Source organism: Phocoena sinus, chromosome 15, assembly GCF_008692025.1.
Source record: "Phocoena sinus isolate mPhoSin1 chromosome 15, mPhoSin1.pri, whole genome shotgun sequence".
In the NCBI taxonomy this organism is placed as follows: domain Eukaryota; kingdom Metazoa; phylum Chordata; class Mammalia; order Artiodactyla; family Phocoenidae; genus Phocoena; species Phocoena sinus.
The window spans coordinates 70,681,199-70,697,776 of NC_045777.1; the positions used below are offsets into that span (position 1 = coordinate 70,681,199).

At 56.7% G+C, this 16,578-nt stretch overlaps 1 protein-coding gene across 1 annotated transcript in view; it reads right to left on the bottom strand.

The window, feature by feature from the left end:
• Positions 1–7,422: 7,422 nt before the first annotated feature.
• GTF3C1 (general transcription factor IIIC subunit 1) overlaps positions 7,423–16,578 on the bottom strand; it is a 72,517-nt gene continuing 63,361 nt past the window's right edge. The window contains exons 31-37 of the mRNA XM_032604117.1: positions 15,725–16,012; positions 14,747–15,006; positions 13,387–13,667; positions 11,094–11,649; positions 10,372–10,423; positions 9,374–9,566; positions 7,423–8,428 (exon numbers count right to left, since the gene is read on the bottom strand). Of these exons, the coding sequence (XP_032460008.1) occupies positions 8,216–8,428; positions 9,374–9,566; positions 10,372–10,423; positions 11,094–11,649; positions 13,387–13,667; positions 14,747–15,006; positions 15,725–16,012 (1,843 nt within the window). The 3' untranslated portion in view covers positions 7,423–8,215. The remainder of the gene's footprint in view (positions 8,429–9,373; positions 9,567–10,371; positions 10,424–11,093; positions 11,650–13,386; positions 13,668–14,746; positions 15,007–15,724; positions 16,013–16,578) is intronic.

Below are 16,578 nucleotides of genomic sequence, written 5' to 3' on the forward strand. Positions count from 1 at the left end.
TGCAGAACGGAGACAGGAACTGGCCCACCTGGGAGGCCAGATTAGTAGGACGGGGTGGATGGACGATTTATGGACAAGTGAGTACATTGGTGGGTGGATGGATGGATAAAAGGATGGTAAAATGCTTGAAGGAAGAGCAGTTGGGTAGATGGATGGAGATAAACAGTTGCTAGAGACAAGGATGAAATATCAAACCTAAGCTCCATGAAGGCAACAACTTTGCCTCTTTTGTTCACCTCTTTCGTTTGCCCCCGTCAGGCACCTAGTGGGCCCTCAATAAAGCCTGATTTGCAGTGTTTGCTTATTTCCATGGTGTGAACACTTTTACCACAGTCAATTTCAAGCTACCAACTTGATGGCTTTAAACATGGGGCTGGAAGAGATGTTTACAATCAACTCTCCTAGCTGGTATGAGGCAGACCCGGCACACCACGGGTTGGAGCCCAGACAGGCAGCAGGAAGGCCCTGGGGGGCTTCAGGGAGGAGGTGGTGTTTGTTGGGCTTTGAAAAGTGAATAGGAGTTGTTAGGGGCACCAGCTACTCAGGCAGAGGGAAGAGCTTGAGCGAAGGCCTGGAGGTGTGACTGAGCCCTGAACACATGGGGGTGGGGAAGGCAGTTCCCTGTCACCCAGAGTCCAGGCCAGAATTGCTAATGACCCTGTCTTCAGAGGCAGGAGGATGCCACATTCTGTTCCTGACCCAGCCCTTTTCCATCTGCAGGCTCCAAGGGGCAGGATATCCATCTGACAAATGAAGGTGCAGAAGGGGCCGCTGACTTGCCTGAGGTCACACACTGAATTAAATGTCAGAGTCAGAACTTGAACTCTGGGCTCCTGTTCCCAAGTCCAGCTGTCCTCACCTTGCTCTGCTGGAAGGCACCTAGGTCAGGGGCGAAGAAACTCTCAGCAAACACCTGTGGGTGCCTGTGCTTCTGCCCTCACAGCATCGTTGGGGTAGCTGACCCCAGCTCTGGGAGTGACCCAGGCCTGGCCAAGAGAGTATTCTATCCTCCCGGCCTCAGGGCCAGTTCAGGCTCAGATGTGTGACCAAGCTGGTCCGTACGCTTTTCCTGCTGGGACTGCTCAGCTGCAGGGCTAGACTGAGCCTGGAGCTGCTGGGTGGTGGGACCGGGGAGGGGGGCACCAGGAAGAAACAGCTCACCTAATATGAGGCCAACACACTGGAAAGCAGAGCTGGGAAGTGGGCGTATACTCCTGGTAATACCCTCTTAAGCTCCTGGATCCAGCCATGCCTGAAACTACATTCCCCCTGGACTTTTGAGGTACACGAGTATGGAAGTCATACTGTTCACCAAGTATTTCCAGCTCTTGGCCTTCTGCCCCGTCTTGTGGTCAGATGGCACCACATGACCGGGACTGGCCAATGAGTGGTGAGCAGAAGTGGTAAGTCTCACCTCTGGACCAGAGCGTTGAACTGACAGTCGTGATGCCCTTCAGAGTGTTCCTCTGTGCCACTGTGACCAGTGATGTGTGAGATGGTGGCTTCTCCTTCAGCCCGGGGCCTCGAGTGGGGAGATGTGGAGCAGAACTTCTAGTTCACCTGTGATGGACACGTATTGTGAGCAAGAAATAAATCTTTTATTCTAATCTGCTAAGATTTGGGGGCTGATTGTTACCACAGCATAACCCAGCCTATCCTGACTGAATCAATGAGCTGTAAGTTTCCTTTTTTTGCTTAAGCATGTTTGAGATGGGTTTGTCACTTGTAGTAGACAGTATTCTCATCTCATCCCTGCAGTGAGGACTGTCCTCCCATCCCAAGGAAGGAGCACATTCAAAGGGACCTGTGGACCAGGCTCCATCATGTATCATGAATGACCTTGGGCAAGTCGCTCGCTGTCTCTGAACCTCAGTTTCCTCTTTTGTAATGTGGGGCAGGAATCAGCCTCTTGGCTGACTCTGGGGATGAAAAGGGAGGATGAGAACAGGGACATTAAATGTGTATGTGCTTCTCTGCCATCACCTTCAGCTGGCCTCTGGGTCAGATGAGGAAAGTGCTGTGGACCCAGCCCTTCTCCAGTCTCCTTCCCAGAGAAATACCCGGAAGCTGACATTGCCCTGTACTAGGATTTAAAGAACCCAAGAACTCTAGCTTCCAGACATTTCCCCATCAGTTACTGCAAAGTCTCAGCCTCGGCTGCTCTCTGGGTGTCCCGGACCATCTACTTTGGGAAGAAGGGAGAGGGTGCAAATTGGACCCAGCCCTTCATTTTACTGCTGGGGAAACAGAGGCCCAGAGGGGCAGTGACTCGCCCAGTCACCCGGAGTCCGTGCTCTCCACTCTGCATCCTCGGCTCCTTTTTGGCCCCTTGTTGGAGGGAGAGCCTCTTCCCCCCTCCTCCCACCCATCTGGGGACTCGGTTTGCCTGGGCTGCTGCCGGCACTGCATGCAGGATAGCCCGTCACAACCCACCCCAACTGTGGTCCCTCCAGATGCACCATCAAAACCCAGAACAGGAGACTTCCCTGGCAGTCCAGTGGTTAAGACTCCATGCTTCCACTGCAGTGGGTGCGGGCTTGATCCCTGGTCAGGGAACTAAGATCTCATATGCTGCACTGCACGGCTGAAAAAAAACAAAAACAAAACCCAGAACGGGCCTTCCGTGGGTGATGGCAGAGTGAGCGCGTGTACTTCCCCTCCGGGGAGATCATGACACCAAGAACAAAGGAGAAAGGCATATAAACTCTCCACAATGAAGGGGAGGGGACAGGGGTCACCTGCAGTCAAGAAGCATCAACACATGAATGGAAGACAAGCAGAGTCAAGTTTTTGCTCAAATGTCACCTTCGCAGTGGGATCCACCCTAGTCTCCTTACTCAAAACTGCAGCACCCCACAGACCTAGTTTTATTATTTTCCATAACATTTTTAAATCTATTTTATTTATTTATTTATTTTCGCGGTACGCGGGCCTCTCACTGTTGTGGCCTCTCCCGTTGCGGAGCACAGGCTCCGGACGCGCAGGCTCAGCGGCCATGGCTCACGGGACCAGCCGCTCTGCGGCATGTGGGATCTTCCCGGGCCGGGGCACGAACCTGTGTCCCCCGCATCGGCAGGCGGACTCTCAACCACTGCGCCACCAGGGAAGCCCCTTCCATAACATTTATTGTGCTTTTAACATATGTCTTTTACTTGCTTATCATATTTACTGTCTGTCCCACTAGCACAGGGATTTTGTCTGTTTTATCCACTCCACCGTCTCAGAGCCTAGCATAGTGCCTGGCACATAGCAGGTGCTCAACAAATGCTGAAAGAATGAATGAATGAATCAGTCAAAGGCAGAGTTGTGACTGACAAAGAAGTGGGCAGAGGGGAGGGAGGGGACTGAAACCAGGAGGGACCCACTTGCCCTGGGACTTGGAAATGGCCCAGAATGGGACATGAAAGTGAAAATAGGGGCCTCCTTGAAGTCTGTGAATGGAGCAAGAGACACCCCCGTCCCCCGCACCGTGCTGCTCACACTGTGGGGCAGCTGGGGATCTTCCTTCATCTATAGTGGCAACAGGCGTGAGGGGTTTCCTCTTAAAAAGTGATGTTCCCAGAAAAGGAATTTTGCATTCTGCCATTTTGTGGGTCTCTCAGCACCATGCTGGCTGCCCATCCCAAAGCAAACCCCATCCCTAGAAAGAACTGTCAAGGGGGAGGGCTTTGAGGCTGGACGGCCTGAGTTGGGAAGCCAGCAGATCCACTTACTAGCTTCCAACCTGCAGAAATTATTTTACTTCCTGTGCCTTGGTTTCCTCATACGTGAAATAGGTATATTAATTGGACATACTTAGGGCTGTTGTGAGACCAAGAGTTAATATGCGTGAAGTGTGGAGAGCAGCGTGGCACATTGCAAGTGCTCTGAAAATGTTGTCACTTTATCATCATCTTTGTGGCCAAGTCCCCCCGACCCCAGCAAGCTTTTGTTGATCTCAACCTTAAACGTGGATAGACAGCGAGCTACAGACATCTGGAGACCCAGATGAACCAGCAGGAAACGGAGATGTTGGGCTGCTGCTGCCACCTGCTGGTGACCACTGGAACTTGGCTGAGGAGCCGGCTGAAGGCGGTGCCCTCCCCGCGCTGCGGTCCAGGGGCTCCGCTAGCATCTGCCTGCGCTGTCAGGTGGCTTCACAACTGTCACAGAAACTCCATGCGGTGGGGACACAAGGTGAACGGGTAGGTTCTTTTTTTGTAAATTGAAGTATAGCTGGTTTACGATATTGTGTTAGTTTCAAGTGTATAGCCTAGTGATTCGTTTTTTGGGGTTTTTGCGTGTCTTTATTTTTCTTTCCATATTCCATATAGGTCATTACAAGATATTGAGTATAATTCCCTATGCTACACAGTAAATCCTTGCTGCTGCTTACCTGTCTTATGTATAGTTGTTTGTATCTGTTAATCCTAACCTCCCAATTTGTCCCTCCCCCTCTCCTTCTCCCCTTTGGTAACCAGTATGTTCTTTTTAATTAATTAATAATTATTTTTAGTAGGTTCTTTTTAAAATTCAACAAGGGCTGAATTCTACTCCTTGGGTGGGTGGACCCACATTGGGCAGTGGGCAGTGTGGGCAGTGAGACCACACTAAGCAGGGAGATCACATGTGTGTGTGCACACACACACATGTACACACATACACACATACTTCACACACACAACACATATATGCACATGCACATCTGGAAAGTCCCCGGCATAAGTGGGTCAAGGGCCCAAGGGAAGGATGGGTGGTCAGGTAGTCAGAGGACAGAGCTCACAGCCCAAGGTCCTGGGTGGCCCTGGGCGAAATGAGGCTGCAAGGGAAGGGAGGGGACGTGGGAGGAGGCTGGCAGCAGCGGCAGACTGAACGAGATCTGATTGAGCTCCAGGAAGAAGGGAGGCGGATCCTGAGAAGGCAGCCGAGAGGATGCTCAGTGGGGGAAACCAGGAAGCAATTTCAGTGAAGAGGGAATAAAATCAGGACCTCAGTGCCAGGGCTCCTACCATAGCGATTACGTAGCGTGTAGCTCTCTACGTGCGGATACAGATGAGCCAGGGACACTGCAGGGTGAACAGCCGGAGCGGTGTCACTATGTAAAGTGTCATCACAGGTCTATGTTTTCTCGGGGGTAGGGGAGCGTAAAAGGTATGTAAATGAAGAGAAAAGGCCTGAAGGAGAAAGCAGCCTGGAGGCTTAAATCATATCTGTAATGTTTTAAGTGTTTAAAGAGAATGGATTGACTCATGGTTTATGTTAAGTAAAAAGGAGTAATGAAACCGAGCAGGACCCTGTGGGGCTCCTGGGCACGGAAGCTTTTCTGTCCCCTGCTTTTTTTTTTCTTTTTTCTTTATTTTTTTGGCTGCACCCCGCGGCATGTGGGATCTTAGTTCCCCGACCAGGGATTGAACACGCACCCCCTGCAGGGGAAGGACGGAGTCTTAACCACTGGACCACCAGGGAAGTCCCGTGTCCCCTGTTTCTTGTAGGGAACAGACTCCAGCCTCCATGACCTTCCCTGAGTTCCAAAGGGCAGATTGGAACAGTCACTAATCCGGGAAGGAAAGGGATGCAAAGACAAGGGAGGGGCAGCCAAGAAACAATAGTGCAGCCTGGGGGCAGGGTCCTGGTTCCACCTCAGGGGATACACATATCAGTGTCTTTAAGCTATTTATTATAGAATGAAAACCCAACAAATGGAAGATGTCAGCATTTTTCACACCAGAGAAGCTCATCAACAAGATTACCTGAGACCAGATCAGAGGAGTGCAAGCCCTGCACACACCCTAATCTTAACAGCAACCCCACCCTTGAAACATTGATAAAACTCATCAAATCCTCCCGGGTTGGGACATGATACAGTTTTTCAGGGAGGGAGCCTGCTGTGTCCCCCTTTGCCTGGCAAAGCAATAAAGCTATTCTTTTCTGCTTCCCCCAAATCTCTGTTTCCGAGATTCAATTTGGCACCTGTGCACAGAGGCTGAGATTTCAGCATCAAGAGCTGACCCCACATCCCTATGTCCCATCTCCCATTCACATGCCCAAACTGTCCCTCGACTGGGGGAACAGGAGAGGAAACAGACTTGGCTGAGCTGTGCTTGCCCTTGGTGTTCAACTCCTCTGGCCCTCCTGTGAGGGGGATATTCCATCCCCATTTCTCAGATGAGAAAACCAAGGCCCTGAGACGTGAACATCAGGAATGGATCCCAGGGCTTCCTTCCTTGGTGGCGGCAGTGGCTGAGGGTCTGCCTGCCGCCTGCCGAAGCAGGGCACGCGGGTTCGTGCCCCACGTGTCGCGGGGCGGCTGGGCCCGTGAGCCATGGCCACTGGGCCTGCGCGTGCGGATCCTGTGCTACGCAATGGGAGAGGCCACAACAGTGAGAGGCCCACATACCAAAAAAAAAAAAAAAAAGAATGGATCCCCAAAACAAAGTCCTACTACAAAGCATAGGGAACCCTAGCCAATCTCCTGGGATAAACTTTAATGGAAAAAATATAAGAAAAAGAATGTCTCTATGTGTGTAACTGAGACACTTTGCTGTACAGCAGAGATCGGCACAGCACTGTCGATCAGCTATCCTTCAATTAAAAAACCAACCTTACCTTGCTCCTGCCACACAGCGCACTCCCACATAATCAGCATGTTTACAAAGCAGATCACATCCACTATTCTACTTGGTCTCAGAAAATCCCCCCAAATGCTAGGTTTCCACACTTGAGTAAAAATGATGCTAAGACTTGGCCAGGTCTTGGCTGTGCTAGGGGGGGTTCACCCTCAAGACCCTAGACCTCATGCCCCGCTCCCCTGCCCACCGCCCCGTCACTCTGGAGTCTGGCCCGGGGACCAGGCGCCTGGCAGAGGGAGGATGGAAACACAGGGCCGCTAGCTGGGCCAGGTCAGGAGCTGCAGGCTGTGAGTGAGACGAGTTGCAATGGGCCTGAGACCGGGCCTGGGGGTGCAGCGGCGGTGACTAGGGGGGCAGGTCCCGTACGTGTGACCGTCACAGGCAGTGTTACCAGGTTTCTCATCTTTCAAGAGAAGACAGAGATCTGGATTTGTAAAAAATGTGAAAACTCCAATTTTAAAAAAATGTTGGAAACTAAAAAAAACAACAGAAAAAGAAATGTGGGCTAAAGAGAACAGCCACGGGCCAAATCCATGCCCCAGGCCTGAGACCTCTGCGGCCTGCTGGCATTGTGGGACACGATTGGCCGGCAGGCCTGCCCTGGATTGGGTGCTGCCAGACGCCTGTCAAGGGACAGGCACGGGCCCAGCTGAGTGGGAGGATGGGCTTCCAAGGCAGCCGCAGGCGGTCAGGCTGCACCCAGCACCCCGACTCTTTGGTTTTACAGGCAACATCTTATTCCCGGCTGTTCCGAGGTTGAAAAACAAGGAGCCCCCAGGGGATCAAAGATTCTTTAGATAACACACACAACAAATTGCATTTTACTTCGCTTTAATTAAAAAATATATAAATACATGCCAGGGGATTTTTTTTTCTTAATAACAGGTTGAAAGAACAAAACAAACCCCAAACCTGCCGGGACCCCCCGTTCCTAGGTGGCAGGAGGCCTGCGGGCAGGTCGCAGGCTCAGCCCCAGCCCAGGGGTCAGGGGTGCCGCCTGGAGAGGAGCAAGTCTATGCCGGGCCCTCGGCAGTGGGGCACCCAGCCCCGCTCCGTGACACGGCCCCAAGAGGCCCTGCCCCTCAGGCCACAAGGGCTTTCCAGGGAGCAGGGAGAGTCCTCCGCGGCGGGGTGGCTGGAATCTGGAACGCGAGGTCTGTGTGGATGGGGCAGACCCCCACGGCCCCCAGCTCCTGACCCCTCACTGGCCAGTGGATGTCCCTACAGAAGGCTCGGGGCCTGGGCAGCCTCGCCTCGGAAGCCCTTGGAGGACGCTCCCCACAACCCAGGTTCCAGAGAGATCAGGAACACGAGGAGGAGAGCAGGCGGGACCAGTGTCTCCAAGCTCTCCCCCAGGCCCCGGGCTGACGAAGCACAGTCCTCGGGGCAGCCCTGGAAGGGCCTGGGAGCAGGCGGGCGGGCAGCCTTCCTTCCAGAGTTCCAGGCCAGGAACTACAGGCAGGGCCGCAGGCTGGGCACACAGTGTGTCCGTGCAGCAGGCGGGACGCAGGGCTCCCCCGTGCCCTGACCTCGCCAGGCTGCACCGCACACGTGGGACCCCCAGGAGAGAACATCCTCTCCTCAGGGCCGGCGCTGGGACAGGAGGCTCAGAAGTGGACCCACTTGTTCCAGTTGGCCTCGTGGGGGAAGGCGCGGCCCAGGCGGAGCGTGCAGTCCAGCGTGGGCTCGTAGAAGACCATGGGGCTCCTGCCTGGGCTGGGGGGCGTCTCTGCCTCTCCGCCCGCCGGCTTAGAGAAGAGCGAGACGGCCGGGAGCTTTCTCAGCTGGCGCTTCTGAACGCAGCCGAGGGATTCCAGGCCCTGCAGATGACACAGACAGACCGGTTCACAGGGGCATTCGAGGACCACGTCCTCTGTGCCCGGAGCTGCTCCCAGAACAAACACCTGAACCTGGCCTTGAGAGACGAGTAGGGACTGACCAGGGGGGTTTAGGCAAAAGCCCAGGGCAAGAGAGAGAAGCGCGTGACCAGCCTCTGTACAGCAGCCCTGTGTCGAGTAGGGCTTGCAGGCCAGCTTCCAGATGGGGTTCTGTTTGGCCCAGACCTGCTGTAAAGTGCGGGGAATTTCACACTGAACTTCCCGTTTCCACTTCTGTGGAAAAGCTGGAGGCCCAGGGCACACAGGGCCGGAGCTCACGGCGGCCATTGGGCTGAGCTGCCCTCAGGAGGCCGCGAGCACGTCTCCAGCTCTCCTGCCACCCACGGGGGCTTGTCACTCACTACTCACCTGTCCCTGTGGGCCTGTGAGCCTCTGAGCCCTGGTCTAGAGAGAGGGTCAGAGGCAAGACCCCGGGAACGCCAACATGTAGGCCTGGGCAGCAGCTCGGGGCTGGGAAAGGGTGCTGTGAGGGACGGCCTGGGGACAGGAACCCAGGGCAGGGGTGGGGGATGTGGGAGGCTGGGCGCCAGCAGCGCTGAAGGGCACAGAGGCCAGAGGCAGGAGGACAGAAGCGGGCGTGGGGCTCAGCCTGCGCCGCAGCCTCAGAGGGCAGTGGGGCTGACGGGGGGTAGGGAGTAAGCAGTGCGGGGGACACCCGGGGCCCGAGGTTCTTCTGAGGAGCCTGGCTGGCTGCCAGGAGACCAGTGCACCCCCGCGGGCCGAACCTGTACGTGGCGGCCACACCCTCGAGCTCAGCCAATGCGCCCACCAACCCTGGCCCTCTGAGACTCAAGCCCAGACCCAGGAAGAGGGAGCTGCAGTGGGGGACGGGGACCCGATGAGGACCCTCCCCGAGCCCAGTCACACCTGGAGCAGCTCGAGCACAGCGAGGGGCTGCAGGACGCCCTCGTAGTGCTGCAGCAGGCAGCTCTCGGGCACGCCGGGCCTGGTCATGATGTGGTGCAGCATGCCCTCCATCATGCCCTTGATCACAGGCGTGTTCAGGCGGCCGTCCACGATGCGCCACGGGCGCCCGATGAAGCGGATGCTCTCACAGTCCCTGCGGGGTGGGCACGAGGGCGTCAGGCTCGCGTGGTCCCAGCTCCGGGGATGGGACACCAATGCTCAGCGAGGTCCGGCGCCTGGCCTGGGGCTCAGGGCTGGGGACCGTCTCCCTCTTGCTCTTCCACCTCCCCCTCCCCCATCTGGACAGACGGGGTCCCGGGACCCAGGCCACTGGCTGCCTCGCCTTCTGACCAAGTTCTCAGGTCTGTACTCAAAAGTTCTACTTCTGTGCTGTATATGGGGGTTCCAGACACACTTTCCTTAGAAGGTTTCTGCTAAAAGCTTAACCAGTGACTGTGCTGTATATGGGGGTTCCAGACACACTTTCCTTAGAAGGTTTCTGCTAAAAGCTTAACCAGTGACTGGTCTGACACACAGGGTCCCGGCATGAGACAAGCCCACGGTAGCTGGACACTTGGCTCTGACTGCATGACTGGGCCCTGGCAGGGGGCGACATCTAAGCTGGGAGAGCACGGCCCCGCCAACCTGAGGGTGATGTACACACTGGGGCAGGCGCCCCCTCGCCAGAAAGGCTTTTGTGACACCCACTGTTCCCGACGGACCGGGCGCTACAGCAGTCAGCGCTGCTGGCCCTCGTCCACCACGTGCAAGGAGCACCTGCCTGGCCCCCCAGGGAGCGGGACCAACAGTCCCTCCCGTGTCCCGGACCCCTGTGCCACACAGATCTCTGTGAAAGACCTTCACGTAATAACTGATCTTGGACCCTGGGGACAACCCCCCAAGGCCCTCACCGCTCCCCCCCACCCGGCCCAGGCCACCTGAGTCCGAAGCACACTCACCTTTCCCACGCTGCCTGGGAGAGGCCCCCGGCCGCAGAACCGTCCGCCAAACCTGACAAGAGAGAAAGGGTGTGGGAGACTGAAGAAGGTGAGGCCCATCTCTCCCTCCCTCATTCATCCCGCAAGTCCTTCTGGGTCTGGGGATAAAGCAGTGAACAAAGCAACAGCAGTCCCGCTCCTCAGAGCCTTCACCCCGGGGCAGCGGGGCGTAGCGGGCAAAGCCTGCATGCCCAGGACAACACGGGACAGGTGGCAGGGTGCAAGTGTGTAGCTGTGCTCAGGGCCCGAGGACGCCCCGCCCCGGGGAGCGGCGAGCGCCTGAAGCCCTGACTGCAGAGCTGGGGGTGTGAAACCCTTGGGCAAAGACATCCCAGAGGATTAGAGCATGGGAGAGGAAAACGGGGCACCTGCCAGGCCCCTGGGGAGGCCAGAGCCCTCCCCTTTCTGCTTCCTGACAGGGATGCTTCAGGAAACACCTCTTTCCAGAACCAAGAGAGCGCCCTGTCCTGATGATTCACAGGTCGGCTTAGGAGCATCTGAGGCCTCTGCCCTCTAGTGGAAATACGAGTGTCAATAGGCAAGAGCTTCCCCCTCGAAGTCGAGGCCGTGAAAAGCTGAGGTAGAGGCCCCTTTTGTGGCTGCAGCAGGTTCCCGGCCCATCGGGCCCCGTGACAGAGAATGGGCGGGTGGGGGAAGGTGTTGTGTGGGACAGGGTTTGGTACCTCTGGGGTCTTCAGGGCCCTCCGAAGGCTGGGCCTGACAGCTCAGCTGCTCTCGGCCTGGGGAGCCGGGCACCCCGACACCCTCTTGGTCCTCCTGCCTGGCTTCCGATGCTCTGGGGGGAGGCTCCCTCACGCCTGTGTCCTCAGGAGCTGTGGGCAGGGCAGGCACCTGGGTTTCTGGTTCTTCTTCTGCTCTGGGCCCCAGGCTGGGGGCCAAACGCACGTCCTGGAGTGTGGGCCTCTTTGTGGGGGGCTCCGGGGCACTCTCGGGGTTGGCCCCCCCTCCCTGGCTGTCCACATCTGCACTGGCCCAGCTGGCACGCCTCTTGGCGTTCAGGGGGCCCTGAGAAGGTGGTGCCTGCCTCTCAGAGGGGTCGTCCTCGCTGGAAGGCCCCTCGGGGGGTCTGGCCTGGGGATCTTCTCTTTGAGGGTCAGTGCCCTCCTCTTTGTCTTTTAGCCGCACTGAGTGCAGGAGCCAGGGCTCGGCAGAGGCCACGGACACCAGGCGAGCGGTGTTGCCGCCGACTTCCAGTACCTGCTGTTGCTCTAAGAGGTCCTAGGAAAAGCAGGAGACACACGGCGTCCGTAGGGATCCCCAGGGTCATCGGGGTCCCCCTTCCCCTGCCTGAGGTGTTTAAGCGTTCTGAGCAAGTCGCCAGCCCAGCTCCTTCAGGACAGGTGGCCCCGCCTGCGCCCTCAAAGCCGATGTGACCTTACAAGTCTCCTTCTGCCTGGCCAGCTCCTCCTAGACTTAACACCCCGAGGGTTACCAAGTTCTTCTGCAAAAGCCATAATTATTCCCAAGTGAAGGACAGCGACTCCTTCCCTCGTTCACCACGCATGCCCTCTTCCCACGTCCTTGTTCTTATCTACGAGCTGCACCAACTCTGGGCAGCACACAAGGATTCACCAACATCTTTTTCTTTTTTATTAAAAAACCCACAAGTCAAGATTCAAGGAGTCTGCCCCTGTTCACAGCCTGGACGCAGGACTCACACCCACATCGTGCGGGTCTGGGGAGGGTTAGCTGCACATGCGCCACTAGGGCCCTGTGCTGGACGCCAGGGAACAGAGGGAGCCGCCTGCCCCTCGCCTCTCGGCAGTCAGTGGGATCCGCTGCCTGGGCTGCAGCACCGGGGCCTGGGGAAAATCCTCACCCTCCCTCCCAGGGCCCCAGAGGCACCATGAGTTTTCAGAACAATCCAACACCAAGTGAAAGGTACTCAACAGCCCTCTTGTATTTCCTGTATGGGTAAGAACTCCTTTGATAATGACAAGTGTCGACTTCCACCCCCCCCCCCCCCCACCCGCTGCCCCGAGAACACACAGCAAGGCAGGCACCTCGCAACATCAGTAACACACAACATCGATGACAACTGACACGCGAGAGGGCAAGCCAGGTCCCGGGGCACTTGATCTAAAAGGTCCAACTCTTCTCACATTCTTTGGGTTCAAGGGTCACTGATGAAAATGGGTCCGGGCAGGGAAAGCTGTAACCAAGCAGGACCCTACGGGGCCTTTGCGGGGCAGGCCTTTCCCCCACACCCTCTGCTTTAGCTCCTCTCTGAAGTACCCAGGTAACAGTACCTGGTGCACTTTCCTGAATTGTTTTACAGAGGTCCGACCCCCCCACCCCCCACCCCATCAAATGGAAGAAATTTAAATTTGCAGTCCCCAGACCTACTGGCACCTAAGGACTGACAATGTTAAATAACCCCTGTGACACCACCCTGTTCCCTCACCATCAGCCAATCAAAGAACTGTACACGAGCTGATCATGAACCCTGAGACCCCTCTCCCTCACCTGGCCTTTAAAAATGCTTTGTTAAAACCTTTCAGAGAGCTCGGGGCTTTTTGGGGCATGAGCCACCCGTCTCCTTGCAGGGCCCTGCAGTAAACCTTTCTCCCCTCCAAACTCCGACGTTTCGGCTTGTTGGGCCTCATTGCGCGTCAGGCACGCGGACTTGCGCTAACGAAGTGGTGAGTACTGTGGACCAGGTGCAGGGTACCTGGAGACAGCAGACAGCTGGGGAGGACAAGGCCCATGGCTTGCGGGGGGGCTCCGGCCAGCTGTGCTGAAGAAACAGGGCCCAGAGTGGCCAGACCTTCTAACGTTCAGGAGAAGCTGGCAAAATTTCAGGCAAGATCTCCTGTCTTCAATGTTGACAACGAATCCAGCTTCTGAAAAAATTCCACTACATGCCCCAAGCCAAGCCCACCCGCAGCCTGCATCTGGCCCGTGAGTTGCTACTTCTGGTTTGGCTACCACAGGCTGCCTGAGAGCACTGCTCACCTGGACGTAGTCTGCGAAGGTCCGGGAGCGCTCCCCATCTGTCCTCGCCAAGGCGGAGAACCTTCGGCTCAACTCCACCCTGTCCACCCCAAAGCAACCGGCCGCTGCGATGGCCCCCTGGACTTCCAGGGCGGCGGACACGTCTCCGGGTTTGTACCCAGATAGCGCCAGCTGGTGGGCGAACTCTTCCAAGCTGCAGGTGTCCTCCTGCCTGTTTATCAGCCTGGTGAATGTGTCAGGGAGGCAGGAGGTTCCCACCATCAGCTCTTCCAGAGAAGTGACTGTGGAGACCAGGAGGACCAGAATCAGCCCTGAGAAGCCCCTCCCCCACCAGACCAGTGTACAAGCGATGCCGAGGCAGGTCATGCTCCAACACCGACTCACTGCTCCCCCAAATGTCCAGGGGTTGCCTTCTGGGTGGACACGGTTGGGTCCCTGGCAGTCGGGTTCCTGACACAGGCCGCCCTGGGCCCTTGACTGCAGCCCACTCGATCCCCAGAGCCAGTATGATTCTCTTGTTCAAGACTCACAGGGAAGGGCTCAGAGGTGGGGCTGGGGTCTGAGAGCCAGAACCCTAGAGCTCTGGAGCGAGCGGGGTGGCCCTCCACTCAGGCTGCCTGGGCCCCACCCTTCCTGATGCTCCCATGTCCACAGCTCGCAGACCCTGTGAGATACGCCGGGACCCCTCCATGAGTCCCGACTTTTGTTCACACCAGCCACGGCTGCTTTCTGGTGCTTCCTGTATAAGGTGTCTCTGCTCAGACCACAGGCTACAGGCCATCACATTTTTGCCTGGGCCAAGCTCCTGACACAGCACAGAATACTGACTGTGGTCGTGAAGGTAAACACCTCAACACGTGAAAATAAAGGCAAGTCAGACAGAGCAGGAAAGGGGTAGGAAGGGGGAAGAGAAGTGCAGGGACGAGGCCCTAATATTCTCATTTTACGTGAAGGAAGGAGAGACTGCCAGAAATTAAGGGTGCAGGGAATGGAGGTTTAAGCAAGTCATTATCGTCTCAAAGGCAATCAACAGAAGAACTCAGAAAAGTGTAAAAATTGGAAGTAAAGGAGATAAGAGATAATGAATGTAAGCAGAGTACTCATCTTTCACAGCAAGAGGTCAAAAGACAACACTCAGGCAAAGAGACCGTGGCGAGCGCTAACCGCACAGCGGGCACAGCCCAGGGCTCCCCAAGCAGGCAACTCAGGACGCGCGCCCTCTGTGCCGGCTGCTGCGGACAGCAGGGCTTTTCCTTTGCTTTCCGCTTTGGCTCAGTCAGTGGTGGCTGCTGCACGTGGCCTTGGGAGCCTGGCCATGAGCCCCAGGTCTGGGCCGTGGGGCAGCTGGGGGGGCACTCACCAGCAGCTCCGAGCCCGGTGGGCTTCGGGGTGCAGCGCAGCCGGAGCTTGACCCGGCAGGAGTTCACCACGATGCTGTCGCTGGGGTTGAGGTTGCGGTTGCTGACGATGCCGGGGGCGCAGCAGCCCTTCATCAGCAGGTAGTTGGTGTGGGAGGCCTGGCGGGCTTTCACCTCGATGCTCCGGCGCTTGGCCCCCGAGCCTTCGTCCAAGTCTTCCTCTTCATCCTCGTCTTCTTCCAAGGCGCCGTCCTTTCCCAGGCTAGGAGCAGAAAACGGACCTGGACGACGGAGCCCAGCCAAGTCTTCTGCTGGTCTGGCCGCCCCCTCAGAGAGCGGCGCTCCGACCACAGACACAGCCCTGGCATCCGGCTGTGAGGTCAGGTTAGCACAGACTGCGCTCCAGATTCATCTCCCTCGTCCGCCTTCCATACCCGCCCCCCACCCCACGTCCCTATCCCTGTGTCTCTGCAAGGGCTGTCCCTTCGGCCTGGAAACCCTTCCTAGCCTCTGTCCAAAAATGCCTGCTTTTCCATTAAATCCCAATTCAGCTGTTACAGCCTCAAGGAACCTTTAACGACCCCCCTGCTCTGCCTACCCCACCCTACGTGCCACACTGTTCCGGGTCCCTCGCCTTGGTGTGGCCCAGTCACCCCCCTCCTCTGGCTCCCCCGGCGCCCAGAGGCACCAGCAGAAGGTGCCGCGCTGGACACCGTACTGGAATCCCTGGTTCACGGATCCGTGAGGCCCCGACCCGGGAGCCCCCGGAAGGCACTGCCGAGGCCCTGCTGTCTCTGTGCGGCAAATACCCACACAATGCCAAGCGCGACGCAGAGAAACGCAGCACGTGTTCGTTGAAAATAAAAACCAGATGACTGAGGAAATAAAACTGCAGATGCCACAGCCTGAGAGGAAGTGATGGTGCCCAAAGCCCCCGACGGCGCTCGGAGCAGCAGCCCCACGGCTGCCCTGGCTCTTACCTCTTAATGACCTCGTTCTCCACCATTGAACTGTCCACCACAACGATCTGCTCTGGGATCCTGACGTCCATGGAAACAAGGCCCAAAGAGAAAAGGGTCAGGACGGCCACACAGTGTCCCCCAGGGCCGTCCAAAGAAAATGCCACCAGGTCGCTCGTGGAGTCGTTATTATCCTGGTCTTTGAAGGAAAAATTATCAGGCTGGTCCAACTTGCCGGCAGCCCGGATTCTGTCGAAGAACTGGAATGATTCTGTGCAGATGGTACTCGGAAATCGCCATGTGAAAATCCTACGCAGAAAGAGAAGGGAAGGGCCTTTCTGAGGACAGGGTGCTGGAGGCCTTAGTGCGGATGGGCTGAGGGCACTTCAAATCTTGCCGTCAACACTAAACACACCGGCTTCTCCCTGGAAGCCCTGTTTTCCATCTCAGACGAAGATGCTGCACCTTTTCATCTAACCCAACACCCCAGGCCTCGCGGTACCAGACTGGGGAAGATGAACGTGCTTTTTGTAATCATCTTTACACAAGGCAAGCCCTGAACCCCTACAGAGGGGAGGGGACATGCGTGTGTTCGATCTCACAGTCTCCACTCGGAGCCTGCAGTCAAGCCCTTGCCTCTGTCCAGACCCTGTAACAACCTCTTGCTGACGTGCCGCAAACTGGGTCTAAAAAGTACACGATGGGGTTTCCCTGGTGGCACAGTGGTTAAGAATCCGCCTGCCAATGCAGGGGACACGGGTTCGAGCCCTGGTCCAGGAAGCTCCCACATGCCAAGGAGCAACTAAGCCCGTGCGCCACAACTACCAACCCTGCGCTCTAGAGCCCGCAAGCCACAACTACTGAGCCCGCGTGCC